General features: G+C 37.6%; 1 protein-coding gene across 4 annotated transcripts in view; it reads left to right on the forward strand.

The window, feature by feature from the left end:
* Positions 1 to 12,764, forward strand: part of CBFB (core-binding factor subunit beta) — a 41,002-nt gene that overhangs the window by 1,704 nt on the left and 26,534 nt on the right. For all 4 annotated transcript variants that reach the window (XM_061468943.1, XM_061468940.1, XM_061468942.1 and 1 more), the window contains exon 3: positions 3,390 to 3,506. In XM_061468943.1, the coding sequence (XP_061324927.1) occupies positions 3,390 to 3,506 (117 nt within the window). The remainder of the gene's footprint in view (positions 1 to 3,389; positions 3,507 to 12,764) is intronic.

Genomic DNA, 12,764 nt, shown 5'->3' on the forward strand with positions numbered 1-12,764 from the left:
AGCTGAATCTTAGACTGTGGTTTTAGAACCTGTGATACTATTTTGCAAGGAGGCCCCTGTAGTATGTCTCTTAATTTTACTACTTTTTTTTTTTTTTACACATTCATTTTCATTATGCATGTTTGCTTCCTTTGAAAAGTCACCAGGGAAACAACAGGTAGGTAAGGAAAACGTCGTTTGCTAGCATTTAAAGTTCATGAGGAGGTGAAATTGCATGGTATATCCTAGTCCTTCCCTAAAAAAATAAATAAATAGACATGTAGGTTATAATCGAGGTTTCTTATGCATTCTTACATAGTTACTTAGTCCTTCCTCTAAAAAATAAATTAATGGACGTGTAGGTTATAATCGAGGTTTCTAATGCAGGCTTACGTAGTTACTTTATATAAATGGGAAATCACTGTAGCTTCACCTCTGTACTTGCTGCCGTCTTTCTTAGCCAGAACTTCATCCCTTAGAAGCAATGCCTATTCTGTGTATTTTTACTTCTACTTAATTATAAAATGGCATCTCAATTTCTTGATCTGAAACATCTGGTTTTGGTTTGTGAACAGGGCACAAGTAGTCAGGTTTATTAAGAAATGTAGTGTGTGTAATGACTAATGTTAAAAAAGAGCTAGCTATTTTACTTTTTTCAGTCTTGAATGGTTTTTCCAGACATCAAGGATTTATTCTTTTATTTCCAAAGGGAGCCTTTGCACATGACCTTAACATATTTTCAAGCAGCAAAAAAAAATGCAGAGAACAGCATTAATATAGAACCACCAGTAGGTTGTTGGCTACTTCTATCAAATAACAACTGAATAAAGAAAATGATTACCAGTATTACTGAGAAATTTTAAGTAAGATTTCAGGCTCACTGGTATTGCTTTGATAACCTAAAAATAACTTACATGTCTAGTTTGTTTTGGGAGACTTCCTAACTAGCTTCTTGTATGGAACGTACTAGTATATCTATGTTGCCTGTATGAGCGTTAGATCACCCTTGTACTACCTGATCAGGATTTTGCAAAATGTGAGGCATATGTGTATGGTAGCATTTCAGACTGAGCTTTAAAAGTCTCAGTAGAGAAAACTGTAATTTTTCTTACTTTCAGGCTTAAGCCCAAACTTGTGATGTAATCATTTTTTAAAAATTATTTATCTTTTTTTTTTTTTTAATTTGCTTGGTACTAGAATGAAATTGTTGGGTTTGGGGTAGTCCTGTATGGTTACTAGCAAGACTGTTCTCAAGTTTTTTGGTATCAATCCAGGGTTTTGATTTGAGAAGAACTTGGGCATTTTAAGTGGATGGTTTTATCTGTTCAAAAACAGGGAACAGGCTTCAAAAATGCAGAGAATAAATCTCTATGTAGCTTTTTAGATAGTCTGTGGCTTAAATGTTGCCTGCATGACTCCATGGGGATGTGGGAATTTGTATACTTTTGTTCTCTGCTATTTTTCCCATGTTTTTCTCTAGCACGAGTTGGGGGGTGGAAGCAGGGAGGCATGGGCACTTCACAGTTTTGCTTGGTTTCTCAGAAAGCAAGTATAGTACCCTTGGGGCCTGAAGAAACCGGAGCGGTTCAAGGGCTGCAGTGATCAGCTGCTTTGCACTCCAAGATCTCACTGCTGGGCATTTTAAACCTTATGAGTTAAGGAGTATAAATGTGTATTTGCTGAAGTTGTTGGAGGTGGGAAGGTAGTTCTTGAACAGGCTAAGTGGTGATGACATAAGAGTCAAAAACATTCGGAGGTAGGTATAGGTATAACTTCTTTGTTGATATGTAAATAGAATCACTTAGAAAAGCAAAGGGATAATCCAAGCTAGTCAGCCTGATACTGACCGTCTGTGGTCTCGCAGTTCTGATGCTTCCTATTTGTGCGCGCTTATCCTCGATGAAGCTTCTATTAACAATGATTGAAATGCTTGGTTTTGTATTGTGTAGGGCAAACAAATGCTAATGTACCAATACAATATTCCCCTCTCCCCCCAGTCTTACTAGGAATGATTGGACAACTTCAATGACATTGAGAATGTGCTTAACAGGAGATTGGGGGGAAAAAAAAATCTGCTTTTAAGGATCATCTGGAAGGGAACCTGACTGCAGAGCATTAGTCTCCCTACGTGGAGGGCAAAAAGTCAAAATAAAACTCTTCTATTTTCAAAATGGGAGGTATTAATCCTATGAGAGACAGCATTGCAGTATGTAACCGGAACTATCTTAAATAGCGTAGAGCTGTTGTGTTGTATGTAGCAGTATAGTTACACCAGAAAGTTACTGATTCAGGGTTGCTTGAAAAGAATGTGCTTGTCAGGAGATTCCAACTATTAGAGCAGGATTCGTACAGCTTTTAAGAAAAACTGTATTCTAGGTTAATGACCATTTAAATCAAAGCAATCATGGTAATCAGTGCAGTTATTTGGTTGCAAGAAATTACATTTAACCCTGGGATTTCAAACAGAGTTATATTCAGGGAGCATGCTTGAGTATTCACATGCTTAAGAGGACATGACTGTGTGTGCCAGAGAAGGGTATAAATACTGTGAACCTGACTTCTACTTGCAGAAATTTATTTATTTTTTTAATTGAAATAATGTCTAGAAACTTACATACTCTTCATGGCTTGGAGTTAGGATTACAAATAAATAAAAGAAAACTGAATCTTACTTTCATTTGATATCGTAGAAAATTACTTACTTGAAAGCAGCTTATGTTTCTAATATGGTTAAGTCAGTCCCTTTAATGATTTTACAAAGGGCTGCAGCTGAGAATTCCTTTGGTTGCCTTGTCTCACTGACACAGCATCTGCTGATTCGGGTATCACTGGTGTCCTAATGTGGCAAGAGTGCTTCATCCTATGAAGTTTAATTGAGCTGTATATTGATGCTGCTTGCCTGTAGATGACAAAATAGGAATATTTACATTTCAGTTAAGTGCTTACATAGGTACAGGTAGATTATGAAGGGAAACAGTCCTTTCTTTTCAAAAAGAGTTGTCCCATGTAACAGGTCTCAGGAGTTCATTTTCCTTCAGTGGTACTTTTATTGATACGCAGGCTCTTTGAAAAGCATGGGCAATTTTTAGTATTGCAGGGACTAAGTTGGGGCAGGGTATCCAGATAGAACTGAAAGGACAGATTCTAATGTCAGCAGAACTGAGTTGAAAGAAGTATTGATTCTGTGTTTTATTTTATATTGAAAGCAGCCAATGGCAAATGTTGTCAAAATGGAATCAGATGTTTGTAACTTAATATTTAAGAAAAATGATGAGTGCATGTTTTTGACTCTTAAGTATTCTCTGTGCTGCCTGGCTTAAGACACAAACTGATGTAAAAATAAATGACTGCCTGCATAATTTATGTAATGTCTTGCTCCCTGATCCTGTTTGTATTGATTTTTCTAAAAGGCTTTTGTGGCCACAGGAACCAATCTGTCTCTCCAGTTTTTTCCGGCCAGCTGGCAGGGGGAGCAGCGACAGACACCAACCCGGGATTATGTCGACTTTGAAAGAGAAGGAGGCAAGGTAAGAAGGAAATTGTTATGACTGAAAGACATGTCTGTGTTGTACTCATGATCTTATTAGTATGGACCACATGCATGATCCAAAATTACTAATGTTTCACACCTCAGTGCATGAAGGTAGTCTCATGAGTACAAGCAAAAGCTGGGTAAAATCTGGTATTGCTTTGCTTTAGAGCATGTTAATATTTCTGGAGGGAAGCACATGGGGAGTCCTGGTAGCTGTTTATTATTTTGAAGAACGGAACTTTATTTCTGTGGTCATGCTGCAACAAAATTTTGGGGAACAGCTTAAATTTGGTGTTGAGTAGGTGCTTCAGAAACAGTCCAGGAATTAGACTTTTGACAATGAATTGTGGTAGACTCATAAAAATTTGCACTTTGAGTAGGGTACTTACTTGGGTCTTAAGTTGCCAGTAGCTACAGCAAGCATTCACCATGTTGCTTAATGTAATGAAGTGTTTTCTTTCTCAGTTTCACTGTGAGCTATAACATAGAAGCAGCATCGCTTTCAGAATTGATTTCTGAATTATTATTCTTTTTCCTAAGGTGATTGTCCCATAGATTAGTATCGAAAGCTAGAATTCCCTGATGACAGTGATGGTTACCTGTGAAGCTGTATTAGATTTAAAGCCAGAAAGCTTGCTTAGTCTCATCAGAATAAAGTTACTGAAATCATTTGCAGCTGCTTTTGTTCTACAGGAAAAACATATCTTTAAAAAGTAGATGCTGTCTTTTATCTGTGCTGCTGTAGATACTTTGGGACTGATCAAAGATCACTGAATTCAGTAGGAGACTTTCTGCAGACCCCAGCAGGTTTGGATCAGCAGTTAAGGCCCCACAGCCTGTTTCAGGCTAATTTCTGTATAATTTTTTATTTAAAGATTTTTAATAGACCACAGAATTCTTGCTTTTACAAAAAAAATTTTACCCCCTCTTGTAACAAGTAACACCTAATGCTACCAAACCTACTGGGCTGCAGAAAATATTTGAAGCATATTCAGGTTTAATGGCATATTGGGTCTTTTAAATGCTTCTAGGTGGAAGATAAATATTTCCTATAGTGGGAAAAGTTGATTGGAAGAAAAAAAAAATCCTGAGGGCAGTTATGGCATTTGGAATTCAAGTTAATGAGCTTTTTTGGAAAAAAAATGTTTTCCATTTATTCCTGTGAGGCTTGCAGAAGTTTGACAAACTGGGGGGTAAGGAGTGAAGTTGGCTGTGCTGGGTACTGACTGCTTTGCTGGGGAAACTGAATTGAATCTGGCTCTTACTGAAAAATATTGATTCTGGCCCACAATTGAATGAGGAATTTTTCTTGTAATGTATAAGAAAACTGAAGTCTCTCTCCTTGCCAGTGCGAAACTAATTTTATTTACTCCTATGATTTTTTAGACTTTGTTTTCTCTGAATGAATTCTCAAAGTACTGAAGCTACTTCATACATTTTCTTGTGTTGTCTCAATCATGTAAGAGCATGGTAGATACGCTGTGTATTAAAATAGAACATAAGCCTCACCAATGAATGCCACTCTGTGTTTTATGTGTGTTTACAGTAAATTCTAGAGTGCTTTGCTAAAATGTTTAGAAGAATTTATCAGAATGAGGCTCGAGGTGGACAAACTAGTAACTGGGAGCAGTGTTACGCACCAGTGAAGAAATCACAAATTCACCATTGTAATTAAACTTTACTAGTGTCAATCGCATATGAATGCAGGCTTCCTCTGCACAGAATTAAACTTGCCTGGGAGTAAGCTATTCCTAGAGCTTCAGAGGAGGAGTAAGCAGGATGAGAGAGTGTTTCTTATGTTATCAATAGAAACAGTTGTTTCATATGAATTGTCCTCAGGTTTTGTATTCCGTGGATTTTTGGTGTTTGGCTTTATTAAGAATTTCCTTCATAGGCTTCAGCTGTCTCTTAACACAGTGTGATTTTTGTAGCTCTGTGCAACGTTGTTTCATTGGTGTTGATTGGTGAAGCAGCACATAATGTGTATTTGTTCATTACTGGATTTAAACCAGCAAGGCATGTTTTTATTATATGAATTTAAAAAAAAATCTATGGAGGGAGCTGTCAATTGTTATTTTAAGCATTAGTCTGAGATCTAGAATGTAGATAAAATTCACAACCCTAGAATATTTTTGTTCTGGAATTCTGATTCAGTGTTTGGCTGAGCAAATAATGGCTCAAAATAGTTTATCTAGAGTTGAAGTATGTCACTGTTGTGCCTAAGCAGTTTTGTACAAAAATTGACAAAGCTACCAATGTGGCATCTGTTAGAACTGCTTCTCAAAGTGATTGAATTGTGGGAAGAGGCACACCCTTGTGAATCCATGTGAAAGTCAGGATTTTGTGAATACTGCTTTGCAGGCTTGAGGTTTCTCGTTCTGGTATTTCTTAAGGGGGTTTTCATATGCTTAATTTGTCTTTTAATTTGATGCATTTGATGTTCACAGTGGGTGGGTAGGCCTCTAGTGGGTAACCTGTGTTCATTAATTCAAGAGAATGTTTCAGCTCGCTTTAAAATCAAGCTTAACTTTTTTCTGGGGGGACAATTTCAACATTCATTGATATCTTTGACCTGTAGTAAGTTTAATTGTCTTCGAGCAATTTTTATGTCATGGCAAAAGGAAAAGCAGAACCAAAACCAGGTCTCTAGATGTGTAAAAATGATAGAATGTTATATTTTGTTGTGACTGTGGGTGTGTGCAGGGTGCATCAAATTCAGTGTATGTCCTTTGTCTGGATATCCAAACCATATCAAGGCTTCCTGATCCTTTGTTGTCTGCTAATGTCCAGTTTGTAATGTTTTTAAGCTTTTTTTTGATTGTTGAGTGAGTTGTTGGTTGGGTTTTCTTGTTTTTTTGGTTGTTTTTTTTGGTGGGTTTTCTTGTTTGTTTGTTTGTTTGTTTTTTTAAGATCAAATGAATAGATAATGTTAAGAAATTCATATTGCCTGAAATATCCCATAATTGAACCCTGGAATGAAATGGAGAGCTTTATTTTCACCTTGGTTCTCTGATATCGTTAATAACTTAGACTGGTTTTTACTGTGCTTAATGAAGTTCTTGACTTTTTACTTCAGTTTTATGCTGATACCATACGAATTTCAGTCTGAACTCTGTGTGTGGCCTTCAGCGCTTCTCAAAATTTGATTTTATTGGAAGTCTCCTTGTTTTGTTGAGAACTGAGTGATCAGCTTTCTTTGCACGGTTCATTTTGTGTACTTCATGCAGTAAGATAACATGTCCCAGTTTTCATTTGTTGAGATGTTCATACAGCTCTCATGTTTCTTACCTGAAAGGAAGGTATTCCTTTCTCAGATATTCTTTTTTTATTGTTTAAATACCAGTCATTACGCTGATGAAGTGTGTGAAGTTGTTTCACTTCCCCTCCCATTTATAATACTGTTCTCCATCTCACTTCTAATGCAGCTTAGCTTCCTGTCTGATGTTCAGTGCAGCTGCTCATAAACCAGGCTCTTCAACACAGGCTTATTTCAGTATAATATGCTGTGAATGCCGCAACTCTGGAGGAAAGTACATCAGACACGATTGAAATTGATTTGGGGTGCCTGGTATGCCACATGTGTGATGTAGCAAGGATTTCTACTCACTGGAAATATTCCAGCCATAATCAAAGATTTCCAGACTTCAGCTTTCGTCCCAAAGAAGCTGAGTTTCTACTTGTGCAGTTTTTTGTTGGAACTAGGAAATTATATTTTGCTGTAATTTAGCGTTAGGTACTTGAATGAGTCCAAAAAACCTGAGAAATCTCTGTGCTGCAGATGTTACAGCAGTTACAGAAATGTAATGATAAAGGTGCTTGAATGGTATTTGAATAAAAACTGTATTTAAATGGCAGCCAACAGCACCAATTTTCCACTTGTGTCCTCTTTTCTCACTAGAGATTTGATAGATACGGCTTGTTCTAAATCAGCTTTTTTTTTTTTGGTGACCTTATCAATAAATTTTCTTAGATGATTGCATTGGTGTTTTGGCTGCTTCATTTTTCTGAGCAAATGCAGTTTCCAGTCAAACATGTATGCAGTGGAATTTTATTGGAAAATGAGGTTTAATTTATGAGAAATATCTGAGTATTAGTGCTAATCTGTATTGAATCAGAAGTTTTATTTTCTTTACTTTCTGTGGTCCCCACCAGTGTTACATGAAACACTGTCATTTGAATGAAGTTGGAGTAGAAGCTTTCTTTTTGCTTTAGGTATGCTTCCTTTTAAAAATAGGGTATGGGTGTCTGGGAAGCAGATTTACAGCTTCATCACCCATTTTACTCTCACTATAGTGATAAAGAGTGAGATTCCTTAGTAGAATTCGTCTTCTATATTATCCTTCCATAATTTCACTCTACCTGTATTTGGGGTTTTTGCACTGTCACCATTTAAAATGTTCTCAGAGTTAGCAGTTATTTGTACATGTTCTCTGCAATCTGTTGTATCTCTGGACATAAAGGATTTGGATTTAATTTTTCTCCAGATCAGTGGTGCTAGGGATTTAGGAGAAAAAGCGAAAAAGCATGCCAGAGCCATAATATTAATTAAAGATCATTCTGTGATGTGCCACAACATAGGGCAAATGATCTTTGCCATGAAATTCATGTGGTCTTAACAGTTATCAAGACTTCATCATTTTATTTGTCTGTAGTAATTTAATGCTCCTTCAAATTATGAAGGTCTGTCTTTAAAGCTGTTCAGGAAACAGTGCCACAGCTCAGAGTTAGGCATTACCTAACAGAAGTTCACGGAGTTATTTGTAGGTGGTGGAGGCATAGGGGATGTAACTTAGTTGAAAAACTAGCAAATGTCAACCTTTAAGGGGTGTCTTGGCAATGTTTGTGGATTGTCTCTTAAGACGGACATGGAAGGGCATCTGGTAAGAACATTTTGTTTTGCAGGAGGAGTTGTCCTGCTCATAAGGAGTTTCTCTTCCAGATTTGAAGTTGAGTTGAGGCTTGTTGGGTAGCTGTGTGCAGTCCTCAACTGATTTTTAGCTAGTCCCTTAATGTGCAGGTGGGTCAGGATAATGATATTTTGGGATCAGATTTTTATCACGTTCACCTGCTGTTCTCTCCCTTCGTGCTAGCAGAATGATACAGAAGTCCTAGTGGTTTAGTTTCATCTTGCTTCAGGAATGTGGAGTATCCTCTTACTTGGGTCTGCCTGATGACTGCACAGCCCCAGGACATTGTGGTAGCTGGGAGAGATTCTTCTGTGAAGAGCAGCTGGTGGTCAGTGAAGGCAAACCATCTGCTGAACTGTGTACTCTGGCCTTCAAGGTGTCTTTGCCTGCTTGAGCCAAGTGAAGTGGTGCTGCCACATCCCTGTTGTTCCTTTTTGTCTCTCTTAGGCTTTTTCTGTACGGCTTAAGTAACAAAGTTGGTGTGCAGTTATTCGCGTAGCAGATGAATGGGCCTGGCCTCGTATTCTGTTTGTACCCAGCCTGGCTGAACAGCTTAATTATTTTCTTGGAGTGGTGTGGTGGGAGTTCTGGAAAGACTTGTTCAAAGAGGAGAATCCACTTGCCTTGGTGGTCCCTTCAGTCAGTTTTCTTCCAGGATCATCCATATGGTTTGTGTAAAATACTACTTTTCTGTAGCTGCTTGTAATTCTTTATTTTATTACTGTTGTGCAAAAGAGTCATTTTATTTAGTAGTCTGCTCGGTTTCTTGTTTCTTTTTTTCTTGTTTTCCAGATACTTCATTACTTTATGTTCCTGTTTCAGAGGAAAGTGAAACTTTCTTGTTTTGCCTAGATACTTTGAGGTGTTATTCATTATGACCTGCTGTTGCACAGAGGAGAGATATTTAATTGAAACTCCATTTGAAGCAGGGTAGTCATAAGTGTATCTTTTCTCACTTCCTCTGAGGACTGGGCGATGCATCCAGTTTAAATACTATTAAGAGTTGGGAAGTTGGATTTTGGGAAGAGAAATCTTTAGAGGTTGTAGGTGGCTAGGTACATGTTGTCCTCTGCTGGCAAGCAGTCACTGTCTTGAGATTTGGACAATTGTTGCTGAAGAGTGATTTATCACAGGTTGCCTTCTGTCACCAGAGTGCGAGTCACACCAAGCATCTCTCATATGACAAATATCCACAACCTTTTCCCTTTAATCCTCTCACTCCTCCCTTTCTCCAGGTACTTTTGTTACTGCGTGCAGCCTTGTTCATGCATTACAGTGTGTGCCACGATGATGCAATTTTGAAACTGAGTTTGAACAATACTTGTAGCCCAACTGTGCTGTTTTTAATGCCTATCTATCAGCCCTGTCTGAAGTACTTATGGTTTGCCATTGGTAAACCTGCTTTTGATTAGCTTTTATTAATGTTGTAGAGCGGTTATTCAGTCATATTACGTTGAGCTTTTTAAAACGCATTCATTGGAGTTCTGTAGATGGGGCTTTAAACTTGCTCATACCATCATAGTATCATAGAATGCTCATCCTGAAGTTTCCGAGAAGAGGAACAAAGCCAGAGTTAGTGAGCTAAATACCGCATTTGGGAGCCGGCTTTATATAAGGACAGTGCTGTGTGGATGAAAGCAGTACTTGACATCTCTGCAGCATAGATACTGGAAGTTATCCAGACATTTGGATTGTTGAATCCCCTTGTTTCCTTACTGGTCTCGCACTTACTAAGCAAAGTTGTTAACATTATGCTTCTCTGCTCTTCTTATAAATGAATGAGGAAAGTAAGAGCATCACTGTTGAGGATGTCTGTTTCTTCATGAAAATCACTCAATGTTTCATATTAAAAAAAATAAGATGCTGAAGCATTTGTTACAAGAAACTGTCATTTTTTTGCAAAGTTAATGAAATGCTTCTTCAAGATTTGTTGTCCGAAGCACAAGTAACAAAATGAGCTAATTGGCTTGCATAATTTGATATTTAACAGGTTGGCCTGGTGAAACATGTACTGTGACAATAATATGCCAAAAAAACTCTTGCACAAGACTGCTATTCCAGGAAGATGATTTTGGGGAATAGCTGATGCTGCAGATATTTTATCTAAGCAGAAAGCCTATATAATTTCTGTTACAGTAATGTCTAGACTGGAGTATGAGATCCAAACTGTAGCTGCTTGAGGAGCCTATGCAGAACTTCTGCGTTCTTTCTCTATGTAAGATACTTTGCTTGGAGAGTTGCAGGCAGCAGCTCTATGATGTGGGACTTCTGGGTATGCAATTTGTTTTATCTGTTCATCTCGGCATAAATACAGAACATAAAACCAATGGAAGGTGACAAAAGTTCTTAAATCTGGCATAATTTTTACAGTAAGGGTCATTAAACATGTAATTTTCAATTGAAATACAGTGACTGAGGGCAAATGTTGCCTGTCATATACTTCAGCAGGTCAGAAATTTAGGGAAGAAAGCAGATTGGAAACTTGATGGGGGCTTTTATGTCCTGATGAATTGTCTCTTGGCGGCAGTTGAGGAGTAGCCAGTATTGCCCCACAGAGGAGGCTGGAGGTGACAAGAAGAATTTTCTTAGCTTCTTTTTGACGAGTGTATTCTTGGGAAAAAAAAAGAGAGGAGGGGAAGCTTATATTCTTCAGTAGAGGCAATATTGGACCTTCTTCTCTTTTTGGGAAACTAGTACAATGCTTAAGAATAGGAAAACCAAGCCAGGAAGGCATCTAGACAAACAACTATAGTGTGTAATTTTTTTTCATGCTACTAAAAAGCATCTGGGAATTTCTATTAAACTTGCATGCTTCTCTGTTTTTTTCCATTGTTTTTATTTTTTAAATATATTGATGGCAAGAATTTTCACTTGGGTAGAGGAGAGTGGGCAATAATCTCTTGTCCATATGCCAGCTAGGGGAATCAGAGTACAGTACCCTGCAATGTGCTTGAACAACCTGCTCACCTGGTGGGTTTTCGATGCAGAAACCATGAGGATTCTAGTTACAGCAGACCAGAAAGCTGGTATTTCTTACCACTTCAGCACATTTCACAACAGACATGAAACATACAGGATGGTACTTTCCAGACAAAGCGTTCACAGAAGCAGTTTGAAGTTGGTTGGGGTTGTTTGTTTTTTGTTTGTTTTGTTTGTTTGTTTTCCCCTCAAGCTCTATTCTGGTATGTAGAACTTGAGAACCAGACTTTTGAGGAAGTGTAACTTGTGTCAGCTATACGTTTTTTAAACTAGGAAGAAAATCAGTAGCTGGTTTACAGAGAATAAAAATAGATAGTGCATAAGGATTTAAATTGGTCACCTCTCCTTCAGATCATACAGTGTTGGTTCTGTCCTTCTCTGGTCTTGTGCTGGGAGAATTGTTGTTGCATTTTGGCTAACCAAAGCTGTATTTGTATTATTCAATGTCTTTCTGACTGTTGATTTTTTTGTTGTGGTGGTTTGTTGTTTTGGGGTGGGTTTTTTTGGTCAGGATTTTGTTGTTTGGAGAAATTGGTATTAAACATATATCTGAAAGTGCTAATCGCTCTGATAAAGGAAATTCCCAGCCATTGCTGTGCAGAAGCTGATAGTTTTCTACAGAATAATTGTGACAGACAACTATGAATTTTTACTGGGTGATGAAAGTTTTGTAGTTTCTATGGTGTACAAAAGGCAAAATAATTATTAACTTGTATTGGCACTGCTTGTTAAATAAATGTTCATGCCAGTTTTCTAGACTTGAATCCTGCTTAAGGGGAAAGAGTGAGGCTGTCATGGTGCTCAAGAACCTAATGAAAACCCAGGGGCAGAAGAGACAACTTTTTTTGCCTTTCTGGCAAGAAAAGGTCAGTTCCTGGATGGTTTTTTAGTTGCTTGTCCATGTTGTCAAAATATGGTATTTTCTAGTTTAGTATACTTGCATTGTGCCTCTCAAATTTTCAGGTTTAATCTTTTATTTGCACAAAGGTATCATGGTGTGTAAATGATATGTTTCAGATAAACTTCTCTTTCTGTCGGAGTTTGTAGTTACAACTCCTTTTTGCTGTGCTATTTCCTGAAAGCTTGAAAAGACCTAATTTCCCAAACAATTTTGACATTTCTGTCTGGAAAATATACTTTGTTAATGTGGCAGAAATCTGTGTGTATTGTCCCGGTTAAGTGGTTTGATGAGCGTAAGCATTTGTTGGTTACATGCATTTATACTTGCAACAGGAAACCAACAGAAGCCTCCTGGCAATGTTTAGCTGCAAAAACATTGCTCTTTTTAAATGTTGAAAGAAAAATTTGGTCTTTTTTGATGTGTGCCATTTCAGGAGGGTAGATTTAAATTCCAGCCATCACTTCTG

Source organism: Pezoporus flaviventris, unplaced genomic scaffold, assembly GCF_033815535.1.
Source record: "Pezoporus flaviventris isolate CSIRO_AGI_PZ_B2104156 unplaced genomic scaffold, CSIRO_AGI_Pfla_v1 ptg000054l, whole genome shotgun sequence".
Lineage (NCBI taxonomy): Eukaryota > Metazoa > Chordata > Aves > Psittaciformes > Psittacidae > Pezoporus > Pezoporus flaviventris.